This window comes from Sminthopsis crassicaudata, chromosome 3 (genome assembly GCF_048593235.1).
Source record: "Sminthopsis crassicaudata isolate SCR6 chromosome 3, ASM4859323v1, whole genome shotgun sequence".
NCBI classification, from domain to species: Eukaryota; Metazoa; Chordata; class Mammalia; order Dasyuromorphia; family Dasyuridae; genus Sminthopsis; species Sminthopsis crassicaudata.
In genome coordinates, this window is record NC_133619.1 from 547,543,935 (window position 1) to 547,560,303 (window position 16,369).

Here is a 16,369-nt window from a genome sequence, read left to right on the forward strand (position 1 = left end):
CACCTATATTCTCTAGGAACTCTTTAGTTCCTTATGCTCAAGTTTATGTAAACAGGAAGTTCAGGTTCAGATGCTGGAGAATGGTTTTGATCAAAGCATGTAAGAACACATTTCCACCATTCCTACTTCCTTATTCCTTTCTTCTCTCTCCATCCAAAAGATTCTGAATAACTGAGTTCCTGAAGAGACAAAAATTTAGGGGTGTCCAAGTCTGAATGGCATGATCCTATATATTAATCCAAACCAAAAACCCATTTTCTATTCATTTCAATGCCAAATCCAAATAAAGCTATAGCCCTTTTGCAGTTAATGTCAGTTTACTGGATCAGTTTATGCAGCAACTAACTGATCCAGGAGGTCAGGGTTAAGAGGAGGAGAGGCTGATCCTACATCTTAATTGTACTGAAGGCCTAAGAATTATAGCAGAGCATTAGCTCCATTTCCCCTCACCTTCTACTCCATCCCAAAGCAAAAGTATGATGCAGCATAAAAAGTACTTCATTTAGAATCAGAACATATGAGCTCAAAGAGAGGCTTTGTTATGTATATACTACGTATACAGCTTTACAATGAAGGATTTGGTTGAGCTCAATAGCTTCCAAGGACCCTTCTAGCTCTAAATCTATTTCCATAAAGATCCAGAATGCAAGTATAATATACTTTGAAGAGAAAATGACACTCAATAATTTGTTGTATTGTAAAGAATAACAAATAACACTAAAAATAACAGTTGTATTGTAAAGAATAAAGTAAAACATACTAGTTTACATATAAATAAAATAAATTCAACCTGTCACAGAAATTATATAAACAAAGTGTTATCTTCTAGGAAATCTTTCCCTTAGTTGGATATCATTGCTCATACTATTACTTATCTTTTTTTTTTTTTTTAACGAAAAGTAACCATTTAAGTTTCTTCTTCCTATTGACAAGCAAGTAATTTTCTTCAGATAAAAATTTTAACTTTTGCACCTTTTAAAGTACCCATTTAATACGGGTTAGCATGCCATTAGAAAACTTTTTTTTTATCTTTTCAACCTTGATTATTTCCATTCTAGTCAAGTTAAAATTTTTATTGACCATATACAACTGGATTATTTTTTTTCCCTATTCATTGAACATATTATCTTCTCCAGATGAAGTACCCTTTCCTTTCTTCTCATTGTCATGTCCTTTTCCTTACCAAAAAAAAAAAAAAAAAGCTCGTAAGAATTCACCTCTACATGGGCCCTTTTTAGACTGAGATTTCCTGACTCTCATTTCTGTTACTATTAGATTCACTAATAACTTCCATAGCATTTATTCACTTGTGCAGAAACCTTTCCATTTGTAAATGATCTAGCTTGCTATATAATGGTAAAGGAAATCTGTCAAAATGAAGAGAAAAGTTTGAATTAAAGTCTTGAGAAATATAATGAACACATACACACACACATATAAATATATATATATATATATAGATACATATCTATCTATCTATCCATATCTATATATCTATATATCTATATATACATATATACATATATGTATATATATATATATATATATATATATATATATATATATATATATATATATATATATATATATATATATATAGTGTTAAAGGGTAAAAGGTTGAAAAGCATTTGAAACTTGCCTTTTCTTTTACAGATTAAGTGTAATCAAAGAACCACAGAATTCAAAATGGAAGGAATAGTGGAAATATTACATACATATGTGTGTATGTGTATGTATGTATATGTGTGTATAGGATCAAAACCTTCATTTTATGGAAAGAAATAATGACCTAAAGGGATTAAAGTGATGTGACTAAGATCACAAAGACAGTAAGAAGCAGACCTGGGCTTGGAGCTCAGGTCCTTTGACTCTTTTTATTATATTATGAAACTTGATTAACTGATCTCAACATTTTCACGATGTCATCATCCTTGCTTCTTGACCTCCAACTAGTGACACTATATTCCAGAGCAATCTTTGTTGACCTTATGTCTTCCCCTCATTAACCCTATATGATCTTTCTGTCATCTTTCTATATTATCTTCAATTGGCTCATTATGTCTCTCTACCCAGACTTTACAAGGGGAAATCTCTAAATATAACTGGCATGGTATAAAGTTCTCTAGATCCTAAAAGAACACTCAGTGTAGCTAGTGTATTTGTTAGTTATAGGATAGTCTTTATTTTACCCCCCCAGAGAGAAAATGCAAAATTTTCATAGGACTTCATAAATACATGTAGAAAACACATAAAGCTATCCCAACAACACATAACAATCAAATGCAACTTTCCTTCTTCTCTGGTAGGTCTCACTTTTCTAGAATCCTAAAGTCCTCCATACTCAGCACCATTTTAGGATTAGGACTTCTCCGGAAGGGAAATTCATTTGGGGTTGCAAGGTAAGCAGCACTCTTAACATTTCACTAAATCTCTCTCCCCCTCTATCCTTCATCCCCCAAATGATCTAATTCCAGAAATTGCAGAAATAAACTTCATTTGACTAGATTCAGAATCTCTCTTCCTATTGAACCCACTTCATCTTGAATAACTCTATATCATGCTTTAAGTCTTTTGCTGTTCCTTCATCTCTGGAAGCCATATAAGTAATAATCTTATTTCTCTGAGGTTCCCATGGCTCAGGAACTCTCCATTATCCAAACAGAAAATCTGGCTACCTAAACTTGAGTTTATTTGTGATGGCTGATAAAATGACAATTGAAACCCTCCACAATGATATTGCCTAATATATCTCCCCCCTCCCTGGCTAGGTGGCTAGATAGTGGGATCATGTTGCTTATGAAATCTTCCTTATCCTCTATCTAGAAAGTCATCTTCCAGACACTTGAAACCGTGACAAACTAAGGGCTTGGCTCTGGGGGTATAATCCTTAGGAAATCAAATTAGGTGGTTTGGGTTAGGAGGGGTGTCAGAACTCTCTTCTTGGGTCATACTTCTGACTCAACACATGCTTTTGCTACAAAGCAAGTCATTAAAGTTCCTTCCTTGTCTTACTATAAGAATCTTGATGGAAAAAAAAACAAACATTATCCTTTTCTGTTTATCATCTTCCCTTTCAAATTTTTTTTTATTATTGTCAAGGTCACCATTACTCTCCCAGTTCCCCAAGCTCAAGACTGAAGTATCATTCTTGACTCCTCTCAATTTTACCAGCTCCCTCCCCATACTCCAATCGGTTGCCAAGGGCTGACAATTTCACTCTTGGCGATATCTCACAAATATGCCCCCTGTCCCACTTTGATATGCCACTATCATGATGCAGGTCCTCATCACCTCATGTCTAGATGATAGTCTTCTGGAGAGTCCGCCCACGTTTCTCCCAATTCCAGTCCATCCTCCATGCAAAGTTTAAAACCACTCTGTCACACCCATACTCAATAAACCCTGTTGTTGCTACTATCGTGTTTTTCAATTGTGTCTGACTCTTTCTGACCTTATTTGGGGTGTTTTTGACAAAGATAGTAGAGCAGTTTGCCATTTCCTTGTCTAGCTCATTTTTGCAGGGAAAGAAACTGAGGCAAACAGAGTGAAGTGACTTGCCCGGGGTCACACAACCATTAAGTGTCTGAGGGTGAGATGAGTCTAGATCTGGTAGTCTGCCCACTGTGCCACCTAGCTGCCCCCAATAAACTCCAGTGGCTCCCTATCACCACTAGGATCAAATACAAAATACTCTGTTTTATGTTTATAACCAACTCTCCCCATTACCGTATTAGTTTTTCTTTCATCTTATATCTCCCCATATATTTTTTGATCCAAAGGCACTGGTCTTTTTGCTGTTCCACAAACAAGACACTATGTATCTTTACTCTGGATATTTTTTCTGGGTGTCCTTCATGCTGGGAATACTCTCTCTTCTCATCTTTTCCTACTGGCTTCTCTTGCTTCTCTTCAAATCTCAACTTCCCTCTACAGGAAGCCTTTCCCACTAATTCTAGTGCTTCTTTCCTATTTTTCATTTATCTTGTTTATAAATATTTGTCTGCTTGTTGTCTCTCCTAATGAGTGTAAGCTCCTTCAAGGTCTTTTGCCTCTCTTTGTACCTCTAGCTTTTAGCAAGTACTTAGGATATAGAAGACAATGTAAAAGCCATGACACACTACAATCAGTGGGTCATTGGTTGATCGTTCATGCAGAAAGCAAGATCTTCATAGTATGAAGAACTTCATAGCATTTATAGAAAGCTCTGAAAGTTTGTTAGACTGGTATTGTCATTTATCATTTAAGAATTAACCCAAGTGATGACCTGCCACATTAGATAGGATATCAGAAAGGTTACCTGGGCATACTCCAATAAAAGAATTTCAGTTAATCAGGGATTCCAGGAAAATCAAGCATCCAATCAAAGACCTCCTTAGGAGTAGATTTGAGTTCTTTTTCCTTGGTTCTATTTCCTAGTGGAGAGACCTAGATAGGATGTCAATCAGACATCATCTTCATGCAATGTGATCATCCTAAATGCCACAGGATTGCCTCGTTCAAGGTGCAGGGTAATATTTTGGATCTGTATATTTGAAAATTCTTACAGTATTCTCGTCATAGTTTTCAGTTTCCTGTTCCTGAAAATGGGAAAGTTGAGGGTAGTGTGACAGAATTATGCTGAATCTTACTGGGGCTGAATTCAGGAGAGCGCACTAATCTCTCCTACTCAGAGGGTTGGCAGGTAGAGGTAGGGTGTGAAAAAAGAGGTTAGGAATACATACCAATCAAGATGAGGATATGGGTAGACAAGTCAATGAGCTGGAAAAATAGGCCTGAGGCACTTTCACAACTAGAAATGTGGAATAAAAGGTAAAAGGTAGGACTGGTTTGAAGTGAGGTCCAATTTGTAGGCCAAAAAAGTATACAAAGAACATAGGTTCAATTTGTCATAAGATGTCAAAATTGGAAAGGGTGAAGTGTTTTGAGTGTTTTGTTTTTATGAGTTTTGAGCTCTATTATTTGCCTGCCAGGGCTGACCTCCATCAACTGGGAAGTTTTCCCCCTGTTGTGGCTGCTTCCTAAACTACCATTGAATCTATGGGACTTGGGCTTTTCCCCTGCAACACTCCTTCTGCTGTCACTTCCACCTGCATTAACTGCCATAGGCTTTAAGAAGGCCTGGGCAGGCTACCATGGGAGAACTTGAATTTTCTATCACTGGACACTTTCAAGCAGAGGTTGTATGACCACTTGTCAAGATGTCAGAGAAGTTATTATTCACTTGAAGGTTGAATATGATATTTTATTAAGTTCTCAGATACAAAGATTCCTTAAAGCTTAAAGACAAATTTTAAGACTAGTGTTTTTAAGAAAATTTGTTCAGGAGATGACCTTATTACAAAAATGTCAACTCAGAAATGGGGAAAAGAAGTATAACTACCAATTCAAATTGTGAATCAGTCCACAATCAGGTCACATTAGCTGTCTTCCACCAGTAAGAACATTTTGAGGAAGGGGAGACAGTTTTAAAATGAACCAAACTCTGAAGAATGTGAAATAGAAGAGAAACTTAATCTGATTTGAACCTGCTGAAACTGAAGCAGGAACTTCATGCTTTGCAAACTCATCAAGGAATGATAGAAATTTATTATTAAGGAGAGTGGGGGAGACAGCATAATAGTAAAATGTCTTCTAGTTGGTTTTTTTTAATTAATGAAACTAGGCATAATCCTGTATCTTGAACAACTGAGATCCTAGAATGAAAAGAAAACAAAATCTAATGACTCTGAGGATGATAAATAAGATCAGAAAATTATTTAATTATGTCTTCAATTATGGAAACTCTTAGTATCTATGGACTCTAGGTAGGGAAGAAAAGAAAAGTTTAGCTGTCTTTTCCTCTCCCTAGTCCTGGAAAATCTAGATAACAAATTAAAGACTGAAAATGAAAAACAAATTTGTTTTAGTATTTGGCAAAGAGAGAGGTAGGATGGAAGGGGATTCAGCAACAAGATGGGTCTCCTCCATATAAATGATGCAATTTGAGGGACTATTCTCAAGATTTGGAGGGTATGTGGCAAAAATGGAGTTTTTCCACCTACTAAAGTATAAATTGCCCACGTCTTAAGTATCTTTTAAGTTTTAAGAAAAGAAAAAAAGTTTGACAACAAAATTTATTTTGCTAATGTGCATTCACATGCATACGTCTCAAGATCTAGTAGGCAGATGACGCCAACCCTCCTTGGGAGCATTTTAAGTAGCTAAGGGAAGACACAAGAAAATAATAGGTAATAGAAACTTAAAAACCAGAATACCTGTTTATTAAAGGAACTATAGGCTGATCCATAAAAGAGAAGCCAGAAAATAGCTTAAAGAGGGTTTAAGAGCCGAAGATGCAAGAGAGAAGAGGTTGAGGAGAAAAAAACCAGAACTTCTAGCAGTAATGCCAAGGGGAATCCTGTTGAATTATTGAGTTATTTGCCAAATGTCAAGAAAAGACAAACTTATTCTTCATATAGGAAAGATCATATTCCTCAAGAGCACTGACTAATAATGATATACTTTGAAAAATGCCACTCTCTAGTTTAAGAAAATGGTTCAACATTGCCATAATATTTTTAAGTGTTTTCATTCTTACCCATGTATTGAAAAGTACAGGTTTTAGGGCTTTCTTTGAACTTCATTTTAAAAAAGCAAATAACTCCATTTCTTGCTTGGGTTAATACTTTATCATATGATATGAACTTAATTAAGCATTCTTTCACTCATTTTCTATAACTTAATTTTTGTCACTTAAGACATAACTAAGAGAGCATAACAAATATTATGGCTATCCTAAAAATATGCTACTAAGGATGAAACCTATAAGGATATGTTCTTGAGTCAGACACATAAACAACATATTTTTTTTTCCAACAAAGATTTTTCCCTAAGAAATTGATCAAATCTCAACTTCCTCATGTATCAAAATGTATATGGAACACATCTATATTCACATGACTTTTTTCTCTATGGAGAGTTTTGTATTACAAGTATTATCATGTTCACTTACATACTATTCAAGGGTCTGGAACTAGCTACATATTTCCTGGTGAAAGAGAAAGAAATCACAAGAAAAGTTTGTGGCACTTGGATAAAGGCTTATCTGGAGCCCAGATGTGCTATAGCAACAACAGTGGTAACAGTGGCTTCAGGAGTTCTCAGACCATAGACAGTAAAGGGGTGGAAAACTGGTCAGAAAGACATCACAGGACACCGTTTGCTAACACTGGATATGGCTGGTACTAATTGGCAACTGCCCCCACACACAGTTCTGGGGCACTGAGGAACACTGGTGGTCAATCACAAGGAATGGGGTGCTGATCACAGTTCCAAAGAGGAAAGGAATATTATCCCTGGAGGCTGCAGGAAGTCAGAGGAACATTCTGGGGAAAGACCAGAGCACAAAGTAGAATTGGCCAAATGGAAAGGGAGGTGCAAAAATTCAGTGAAGAAAATAATTCCTTAAAAATTAGAATTGGGCAAGTGGAAACTAATGACTCCATGAGACATCAAAGCAAAATAAAACAAAATCAAAAGAATGAAAGCATAGAAAATTTGAAATATCTCATCAGCAAAACAATTAACCTGAAAACAGATAAAGAAGTGATAACCTAAGAAATCATCAAAGAAAAAGCCCGAATATCACATTTCAAGAAATTATCAAAGAAAATTGTCACAATATTGTAAATCCAGAGGGCAAAATAAGATCGAAAGAATTCACTGACTCCAAAAAAGAGATACTCAAAAGAAAATTCCCAAAAATATTATAGCCAAACTCCAGAGCTTCCAAGTCAAATAGAAAATACTTTAAGGAGCAAGAAATAAATAATTCAAATATCTTAGATCTATAGTCCATATTCTCACAAGATTTAGTGTAAGAATGCAAGGCTTAGGATATGATAATACAGAAGGCAAAGGAATTACAATTAAAACCAAGAATAATCTAATCAGCAAAATTGAGTATAATACTGCAAGGGGAAATGAACATTTAATAAAATAGAGAACTTTCAAGCATTCCTGATCAAAGAAGAAAGCTAAATAGAAATTATGACATTCAAACCAAGACTTAAGAGAAGAAAAAGGTAAACATGAGAGAGTAATAAAAGAAGGCATGAGTATGAAATGATTATGTTGGATTGCTCTCTTTAAAATTAAAGTGAGAAGGTGAAAGAAGAGATAGACTGGGAAAATTTTCTCACATAACATGCAAGAGTGAATTTTTACAGTGGATCTGGACAATGGGACATAAAAATGGTGAGCAATACTTGAGCCTCATAAAATTTTCTCACTCCCTCTTTTTCTTTTTAAAAATATGACTAATATAAAAATGTTTTCCATGATTTCACATGTATAATTGATATATTGCTTGCCTTATCAGTGGGTGAGGAAGGGAGGTGGAAACAAAGGAGAGAATTTAAAACTCAAAATTTTAAAAGAATATTAAAAATAATAAAAATTGTTTAAAATTTTTAATCCAACTGGTAGATAACATAGGCTCCAGTAATTTTAAAATTCTATAGCAAAAATCCAGTTATAAATATCTGAATGTTATTCATTGTGGATCTACTTTGAGGATAACTAAAAAGCATGTGTAAAAATACCTGAATTTTAGAAAGGAAATGACTAAGATAGTACAAATATTATTCTGGGTATTTATTTCTAAATTGATCAAGAGTACTGAACATTGTTTTGAGTCTAGATAGTTCCTCCCCTTCCACCATCAGGTATTCAATTTTAATGTAAAAGCATGGGACAGTGTGATATAGTGGCTGCTCTTAACAAACTGGCTTACTCAATTTTCTCTGAAAATATCATGTGTTTTCTTGTTTCTATGATTTCTTTTTCAAACTATTTCTGCCTGAAGTTAGAAAAGACTTATAAAATAATCTGAGCTGCCCCAAATTGGATTAGTCTGTCTTGAGAGGTAATGGGTTCCTCTTCCCATTTTCAAGCCATAAGGCTCTGACCACATGTATACATATTGACGTGAAACAAATTCTTGTTTAGGTATGGGTTGGACTAGATGACCTCTCAGGTGTGTATAAACATCACACATATACACACATATTCTCTAAAAGTAGCCTCCCAATCTATGTTTTTGATTTTGTTGAGGTCACCATTTATTTAGTTTTTAGTTAATATGAGTCAAAACAAAAACATTCATTTCTTCACCTGGCACTGTCTTTGGTACATTTTCAGTTCTTGTAGGAGCTTCTGATTTTCATCTTGTAATTTATTCCTACTTATTGCTATTTCACTCACAGCTGACTTCAGTTTTTCAATAATGAATTCATCTCTTTCAACAGTGTCACTACCCATATCTGGTTCGCAGGTCAACCGAGCAATTTCAGGGTTGTTAAGACTGGCATCTTCTAAGCATTGCTTCTTCCCATTTAGTTGAGATTGGTAACTTTGTGCCTGTTTCTGTAAGACAAGAAAAAGTACAAAAATTAAAGACATCTTTAAACTGACAAAAGTATAAAAAATATAAAAATTATTAGATAAAATATTCTGACAATTTTATTATTTTTGAAAGGTAATGCTTTCATCTGTCTATTGTCTCTCCTTTCTCTTTTTTCTAATACTTTGTTCCCTTAATTATCTGCTTTCTCTTCAACCTTACCCTTTCCATTATTTTCTTCTTTCTTTTTTCCTTCCTTTTAAATATTTATAAATATCTCCATCTTGGAAAAATAAACAAATCTTCATTTGGTTCTGCTATTTTATCCATAATTTGATTTCTTTCCTTGTTTTTACTAATAAGCTTCTCAATAATTGGCCTATAACTATAATACTATTTTCTCACCACTCACTGTTTCTTTTGTGCTCTAGCAGGTTACCAATAACTTCCTAACAGAAAAAAACTTTACATTTTAAAAACTCCACCATCTCTTTAACCCTCCCTTCAACATAGGAAAAAGTTTATCACACTTCTCAAAATTTTCTCTTGGACCTTATAGTTTCTTATCACTTTGAATCTGAAAACTCTTTTGTCTTCTACTGTTCTTCCTACCCATTTAATGTAGCTATTCTTTATGGTCTGGTCCTTGGCAGTTTGCCTTTTTCTCTTTAAATTCGTTTACTCAGAGATTTCATATATCATGATAGATTCATTATCATCTCTATGAGAATGATTCCAAATTTTATATCTACAGCCTGACATTTCTAATCCTAGCTATTTTCTAGATTTTTTTTTCCACACCTGGATATCCCAATATTAGTTTCCTTGTCTAAAATAAAGTTTCTCATACTCCAATATTCTAAATCCTCTCTTTCACTTAATAGTGCCAATTGGATAACTTTCTCCAGTTGCTTGGGCTTAAAATTTAGGAGTTATCCATTGACTTCTCCCTCTCTTTTATTCAATAGCTAATATATCACCACATTTTATTTTCATTTTTCAAAACATTTCTTGCATCTATGAATACTTTGCACTTCTATTCCTTAATATTCTTTTTATTATGTTCTCCTGACTTCTCAGTCAAAAAAATTGGAAAATATATCAAATAATACAGGAATATTTTTTGTCCTAGGAAATTCTGACACAAGATTACATAGAGAATAGATACTAGATTGCAATCTTATTGGTATAGGAAATTCCCAAATAAGTAAACTCCTCCTTATCAACATGGGTCAGTACTTTTTATTATAAATCAGATTTAGTGGTATAGAGCAGTAGTAGCAAACTCAATCAATTAATTATATGCTAAGTAATAAATGATAGCCATGTTTTAACCTTTAATGTCTTTTAATTCAGAATATCTGCTTTAAATATTGTACCTGAAATTGATTACACTTCTCAGATAATAATTTTTGTTGGGCATCTAAAGAAACCAGATGATTCTGATATAGTACTTCTTGCTTGTCCCATTCTCTGGATTTTGCTCTAAATTCCTTTAAAAAAGGGAATAAACAGAAGTTTTGTGAAATGATAAATTTGAGGCAAATTGCATAATGACTCATTCTGTCATGACAATTCTATTTTCTGAAAAATAAAACTTCAATGTCTTTTCTCTTTCCCATCAAAAAGTTTTACTGGTTCCTTATTGTCTACTGAAAAAAATTATATTATTTAAATAAACCCAATGCTCCATTTTCCAAATTTGGTTTCCTACCTCCATGTCTTTGTTCATACTGCTCCATAATCCCAGAATCCATGCCCTTCCCCCACTAATCCTTTGCCTACTGATAAAATTTATCTTTCAAAGCCCAGCATCAGATTAACTTTCCATGCTCAGCACCAGGTTAACTTTCTTCATGGAACCTCCCCTGATCACCCTGGCTTATTCTCTTATTAACCCTGTAGAATTTTATACCACTATTTTGCATTACTTATGTTCTATTTCAAACTGTCATTATTTGTGTGTAAGGCAGAGAAAACATGATTCTCCTTTCTCATACATATATTTACTTATCTTACCTATTAGAACAAAATTAAGTGGAACAATCATATCCCATTTATTTGTTTTTTCTCATAGTATTGAGCAAAATAAGTGCGCAATAATTTTCATTGACATGCTACTTGTTTGATCTTCCATGAATAAAAAAAAAAGCATAGGGGATTCTTCTCCACCTAGAATGACATCAGATCTCTGTTTTTGTTTTTGTAGGGAAAAAAAGCTAAGAGTCACTGGGTCTGAAATCCAATGAAATCCTATTCAATTAAATCCATATATAAAATGTTTTAAGATTCAATTGTAAATACATGCATAAAATACAACTTTTTGAAATTATTAAAAAACTCTGATAATTATGCTAGTTACAAATAATTCAATAAATAATTTTGATGGAAAATATGTTGCAGAAACATAATTTTATTAAGAAAAAATTATCATGTAATTTTTTTCAAATAAGACTCACTTTAATTCATTTTTTTCTGAATCTACAGGATACTAATAAAATAGTGAATATGTGCAAAATACAAAATCCAAATAGCAATACTTGAATTTATCTAATTTTTTTACCTTTTAAAAATTATACTATCTAAAGAAGATTAGTGTCTTCTATCATCCTTTAAAGCTATGAAAGTAGGTTCAAATGACGGATGGATGCCCCTGCTTATAATAGTGGAAGACTAGATACTGTTAAACCAAGAAGCTACTTTTGCAGAAAAATCACTTTTGCAAACACAGCTTGCTTCATGAACTTGTTTGCAACATCTACTAATTCCTTCAGACTGATTGGCCAAGAGTGGGGGGAAGTTTTTGTGGTGCCAGTGGAACTATAATGAATGAAAAAATATTTTAGCAATATTTCAGTTCTAGAATATTTCTTGATTTAGTAATTCAGTAATCCTGAACTGCATATCTGTTGGTGGTGTTGGATATGGGTCAGTCTTGGGTCTTAATTTCAGGGTGAGGAAAGAGCAGCACTAGTTCACCATAGCTTGCTGCCCCAGGGGAGCTGGTACCTTGCTTACAATTCCAGGATGAAAAGGGGTGCTTGCAGTTGCAGTAAACACCTCTCTTCCTAGATCCTATTACCATGGAAGAACCAAAAATTTACAGGTACCCAGAATTACCTCTGAAAACAACTGCATAAACAACAATAGGAAATGAAAAAGAAATAGAAGGAATTAGAATAGACAATGAGGAAATGATATAATATTATACTTAGAAAATCCTAGAGAATCAAGGAAAAAAAAACTACTTGAAATAATTAACTTTAGTAAAGTCACAGGATATAAAATAAACCCATATAAAATATTAGCAGTTTTATGTTACCAACAAAGCTCAGCAGCAAGAGATAAGAGAAATCCCATTTAAAATAATTGTAGACAAAATAAGATATTTGGCTATTTACCTGCCCAGACAAACCCAGGAACTATATGAGCACAATTATAAAACACTTCTCACACAAATAAAGCCAAACCTAAGTAACTGAAAAAATATCAATCACTCATGGGTAGGCCAAGCTAATATAATAAAAATAATAATTTCACCTAAACTAGTCTCCTTATTTGGTGAATCAGTGGAATGGATTAGGGACAAATAACACAATAATAATTAACTATAAATAATCTACCATTTGATAAAAAAGCAAAGGGATAGTTTACCTATCAGATCTTTGGAGAAGGGAGGAATTTGTGACCAAAGAAGAAATAGTTAAAATTATAAAATGAAGAATGATAATTTTGATTACATTACAAAATTTTTGTGTAGAGGGATGGAACTCTGGAAAAGTATACTTGAAACAAGGTGTTAACTAGTGGAATTTTCTAGTTCACATATATACTTAGTATCGTGATATAATGGTTCTCTAAGTTCACACATAATCAGTATGATGTAATGATATGGTATAAAAGGGCTAAGAAGGATTGAAAGAGACACATTCCATCTTTGACCAGCCTCATGGTTACTCTCATGCCTCCTGCACTAAGATCAAAACTTCTAGAATAAAGAATTTAGACTCTATTCTTGACCATTCTCATGGTGTCTATCCTGTTGAAATCAAGGCCCATCCGAAGGACCTCCAGAAAGCTAACCTGAACATTACATTTTTGTACAAATAAAACCAATGCAATAATTAGAAGGGAAACAAAAGTTTTGGGGAACAATTTACAGCCAGTATTTCTGATAAAGGCCTCATTTCTAAACTATATAGAGAACTGACTCAAATATATAATACAACCATTCACCAATTAATAAATGGTCAAAGGATAGGAATAATTTTCAGGTGAAGAAATTAAAACCATTTATAGCCATTTGAAAAAAAATGTTTTACATTATTATTTATTAAAGAAATGCAAATTAAAGTAACTCTGAGGTACCACACCTCACACTTCCCACATTGGCTAAAATGACAGGAAAAGATAATGATAAATATTGTAGGAGATGTGAGAAAATAATGCACTAATGCATTGGTGGTGGAGTTGTGAACTGATCCAAGTATTCTGGAAAGCAATTTGGAACTATGCCCAAAAGGCTATAAAGTGTAACCTTTTATCCAGCAGAAATCATAAATGTATAAAAATGTTTTGTGGTAGCAAAGAATTGGAAAATGAATGGATGCCCATCAATTGGAAAATGGCTGAATAAGTTATAGCCTTATGAAAGAAATGGAACATTATTGTTCTATGTTGTTCTATAAAAACTGATGAACAAACCAGTTTTAGAAAAAGCCTGGTAAGATTTACATGGACTGATGCTTACTGAAGCAAGCAGAACTAGGAAAACATTGTACATAATAAACAACATTGTATGATGATAAGCTATGATAAATTTGGTTCTTCTCATCAATTCAGCAATCCAAGACAATTAAAATAAACCTTGGATGGAAAACACCATTCACATCCAGAGACAGAACTATGGAAGTTGAATGTGGATCAACATATGCTATTTTTATACTTTCTCTCTTTTTTGATTTTTCCCTTTTGTCTTGTTATTTCTCCCCTGACATGACTCATATGGAAATAAGTAAAAAATGAACGTGCATGCATAGCTTAAAATAAATAAATTTTAAAAATTAAAAAAGAAATTGGAGAAAAAATAATCTTAAAACTAGTTAAGTTAGATAAAATTAAATTCTTGATTTTGCTAGAACAAAATTAGTGATAAAAAACTTAAAAAATAAAAACAAATAAATTAGAATTGGGCAAATGGAAGCCAATGACTTTGAGATATATCAAGAAACAATAAAACAAAATCAAAAGAATGAAAAAATGGAAGAAAATGTGAAATATCTCACTTGAAAAACAACTCATATTGAAAATAGATCCAAGAAATATAAAGATATTACTGGGTTACCTGAAAGTCATGATTAAAAAAAACAGCTTAGACATTTTCGAGAAATTCTCAAGAAAAATTGCCTTGATATTCTAAAATGAAAGGATAAAATAAAAAGAGAAAGAATCTATCAATCACTTTCTAAAAGAGATCACAAAATGAAAAGTCCCAGGAAGAGTACAGCCAAATTCCATAGCTTTGAGGTCAGGAAGGAAATAATGCAAAAGCAAATAAATAATGCAAACAGCCAAAAAGAAACAATTCAAATATCATATCCATAATAAGGATAACACAAGATTTAGTAGTTTCAACATTAAAAAATCAAAGAGCTTGGAAGATGACATTCTGGAGGGCAAAAGAATCAGGGTTATAACCAAGAATAACCTATTTCGCAAAACTGAGTATAATTCTTCAAGGGAAAAGTTGATATTCAATTAAATACAGGACTTTCAAAATTACCTTATGAAAAAGACCAGAAAACTTGACTTTTGAAAACAAGACTCAAGAGAAGCATAAAAAGGTAAACAAGAAAGAAAAATCATAAGATTCAATATGGTTAAACTATATTTCTACATGGGAAAATGATACTTTTAACTCCTAAAAGCTCTCTATTAGGGTAGTTAGGAGTATGTATAGACAAAAGGCACAGGTATGACTTGAATGTGATGGGATAATTATCTAAAAAAAAGTAAAGGGGTGAGAAAGGAATGCACTGGGAGAAGAAAAAAGGGAGAAGTAAAATGAGGTTAAGTTATCTGATGCAAAAGTGCCTTTATGGTGGAGGGATTATGGGGAAAGTATGGGAGTACATGAACTTTATTCATAGGAATTGACTCAAAGAGAGGATGAATATGTTTACTCAATTGGGTAAAGAAATTTCTCTTACAGTACAGAAAAGTAGGCGGGAAAGGAGAAAAGAGAGTATGGAGCTGATAGAAGGGAATGCAGATTGGGGGGATGCAAAAGTCTGATACAAAACATTTTTGAAAATGGCAAAGGTGTAAGGAGAGAGAGTGTGAGCTAAAGAGAAATAAAATAGGATGGAGGGAAATATATAATTGGTAATCATAATTGGGAAATTTTTTTTCTTTTCCAAGAGTTTATTTTATTTGAAAAAACAGTAAGAAAAAAAGGAAAAACAGAAATGGAAGAAAAAACAAAATAAGCATAACAAAACAAAATATTGTCATGTACCCAATAAAAACACCAGGGAGAATTCAAAATATATAACAAATTACCGGATGAAAAAAGTGTGTGTGTGTGTGTGTGTGTGTGTGTGTGTGTGTGTGTGTGTAGAAAAAATTATATTCATGAATGTCCATTACTTTTTTACTTGTAAATTTTTCTTTGGTTCTCTGCTGCACATCTTTATTATTTTTCCCTCTTTCATTTTCTCATCATCCCCAAGCAAGCTACAGTTAAAGAGATATTTATGTATACTCATGTGTGTGTGTATGTATATATATACATATATACATCATACACACATATATAAATACATACACACAAACACACACATGTCTTTTTGTCCAAACAATACCATTGTTTGATCTATATCTCAAAAAGACAAAAATATGTCCAAAAATTTTTACACCATATCTTCTAGAGGTGGCAAAGAATTGAAAATTGAAGGGATATCCACAAACTGGGGCCTGGGGTGAACA

At 33.3% G+C, this 16,369-nt stretch overlaps 1 protein-coding gene across 10 annotated transcripts in view; it reads right to left on the reverse strand.

Moving 5' to 3' along the window:
* The window catches only part of DEUP1 (deuterosome assembly protein 1), a 130,524-nt gene that overhangs the window by 64,567 nt on the left and 49,588 nt on the right, over positions 1–16,369 (reverse strand). For all 10 annotated transcript variants that reach the window (XM_074304551.1, XM_074304548.1, XM_074304543.1 and 7 more), the window contains 2 exons: positions 10,762–10,875; positions 9,154–9,405 (listed from right to left, as the gene is read on the reverse strand). In XM_074304551.1, coding sequence (XP_074160652.1) covers positions 9,154–9,405; positions 10,762–10,875 — 366 coding nt within the window. The remainder of the gene's footprint in view (positions 1–9,153; positions 9,406–10,761; positions 10,876–16,369) is intronic.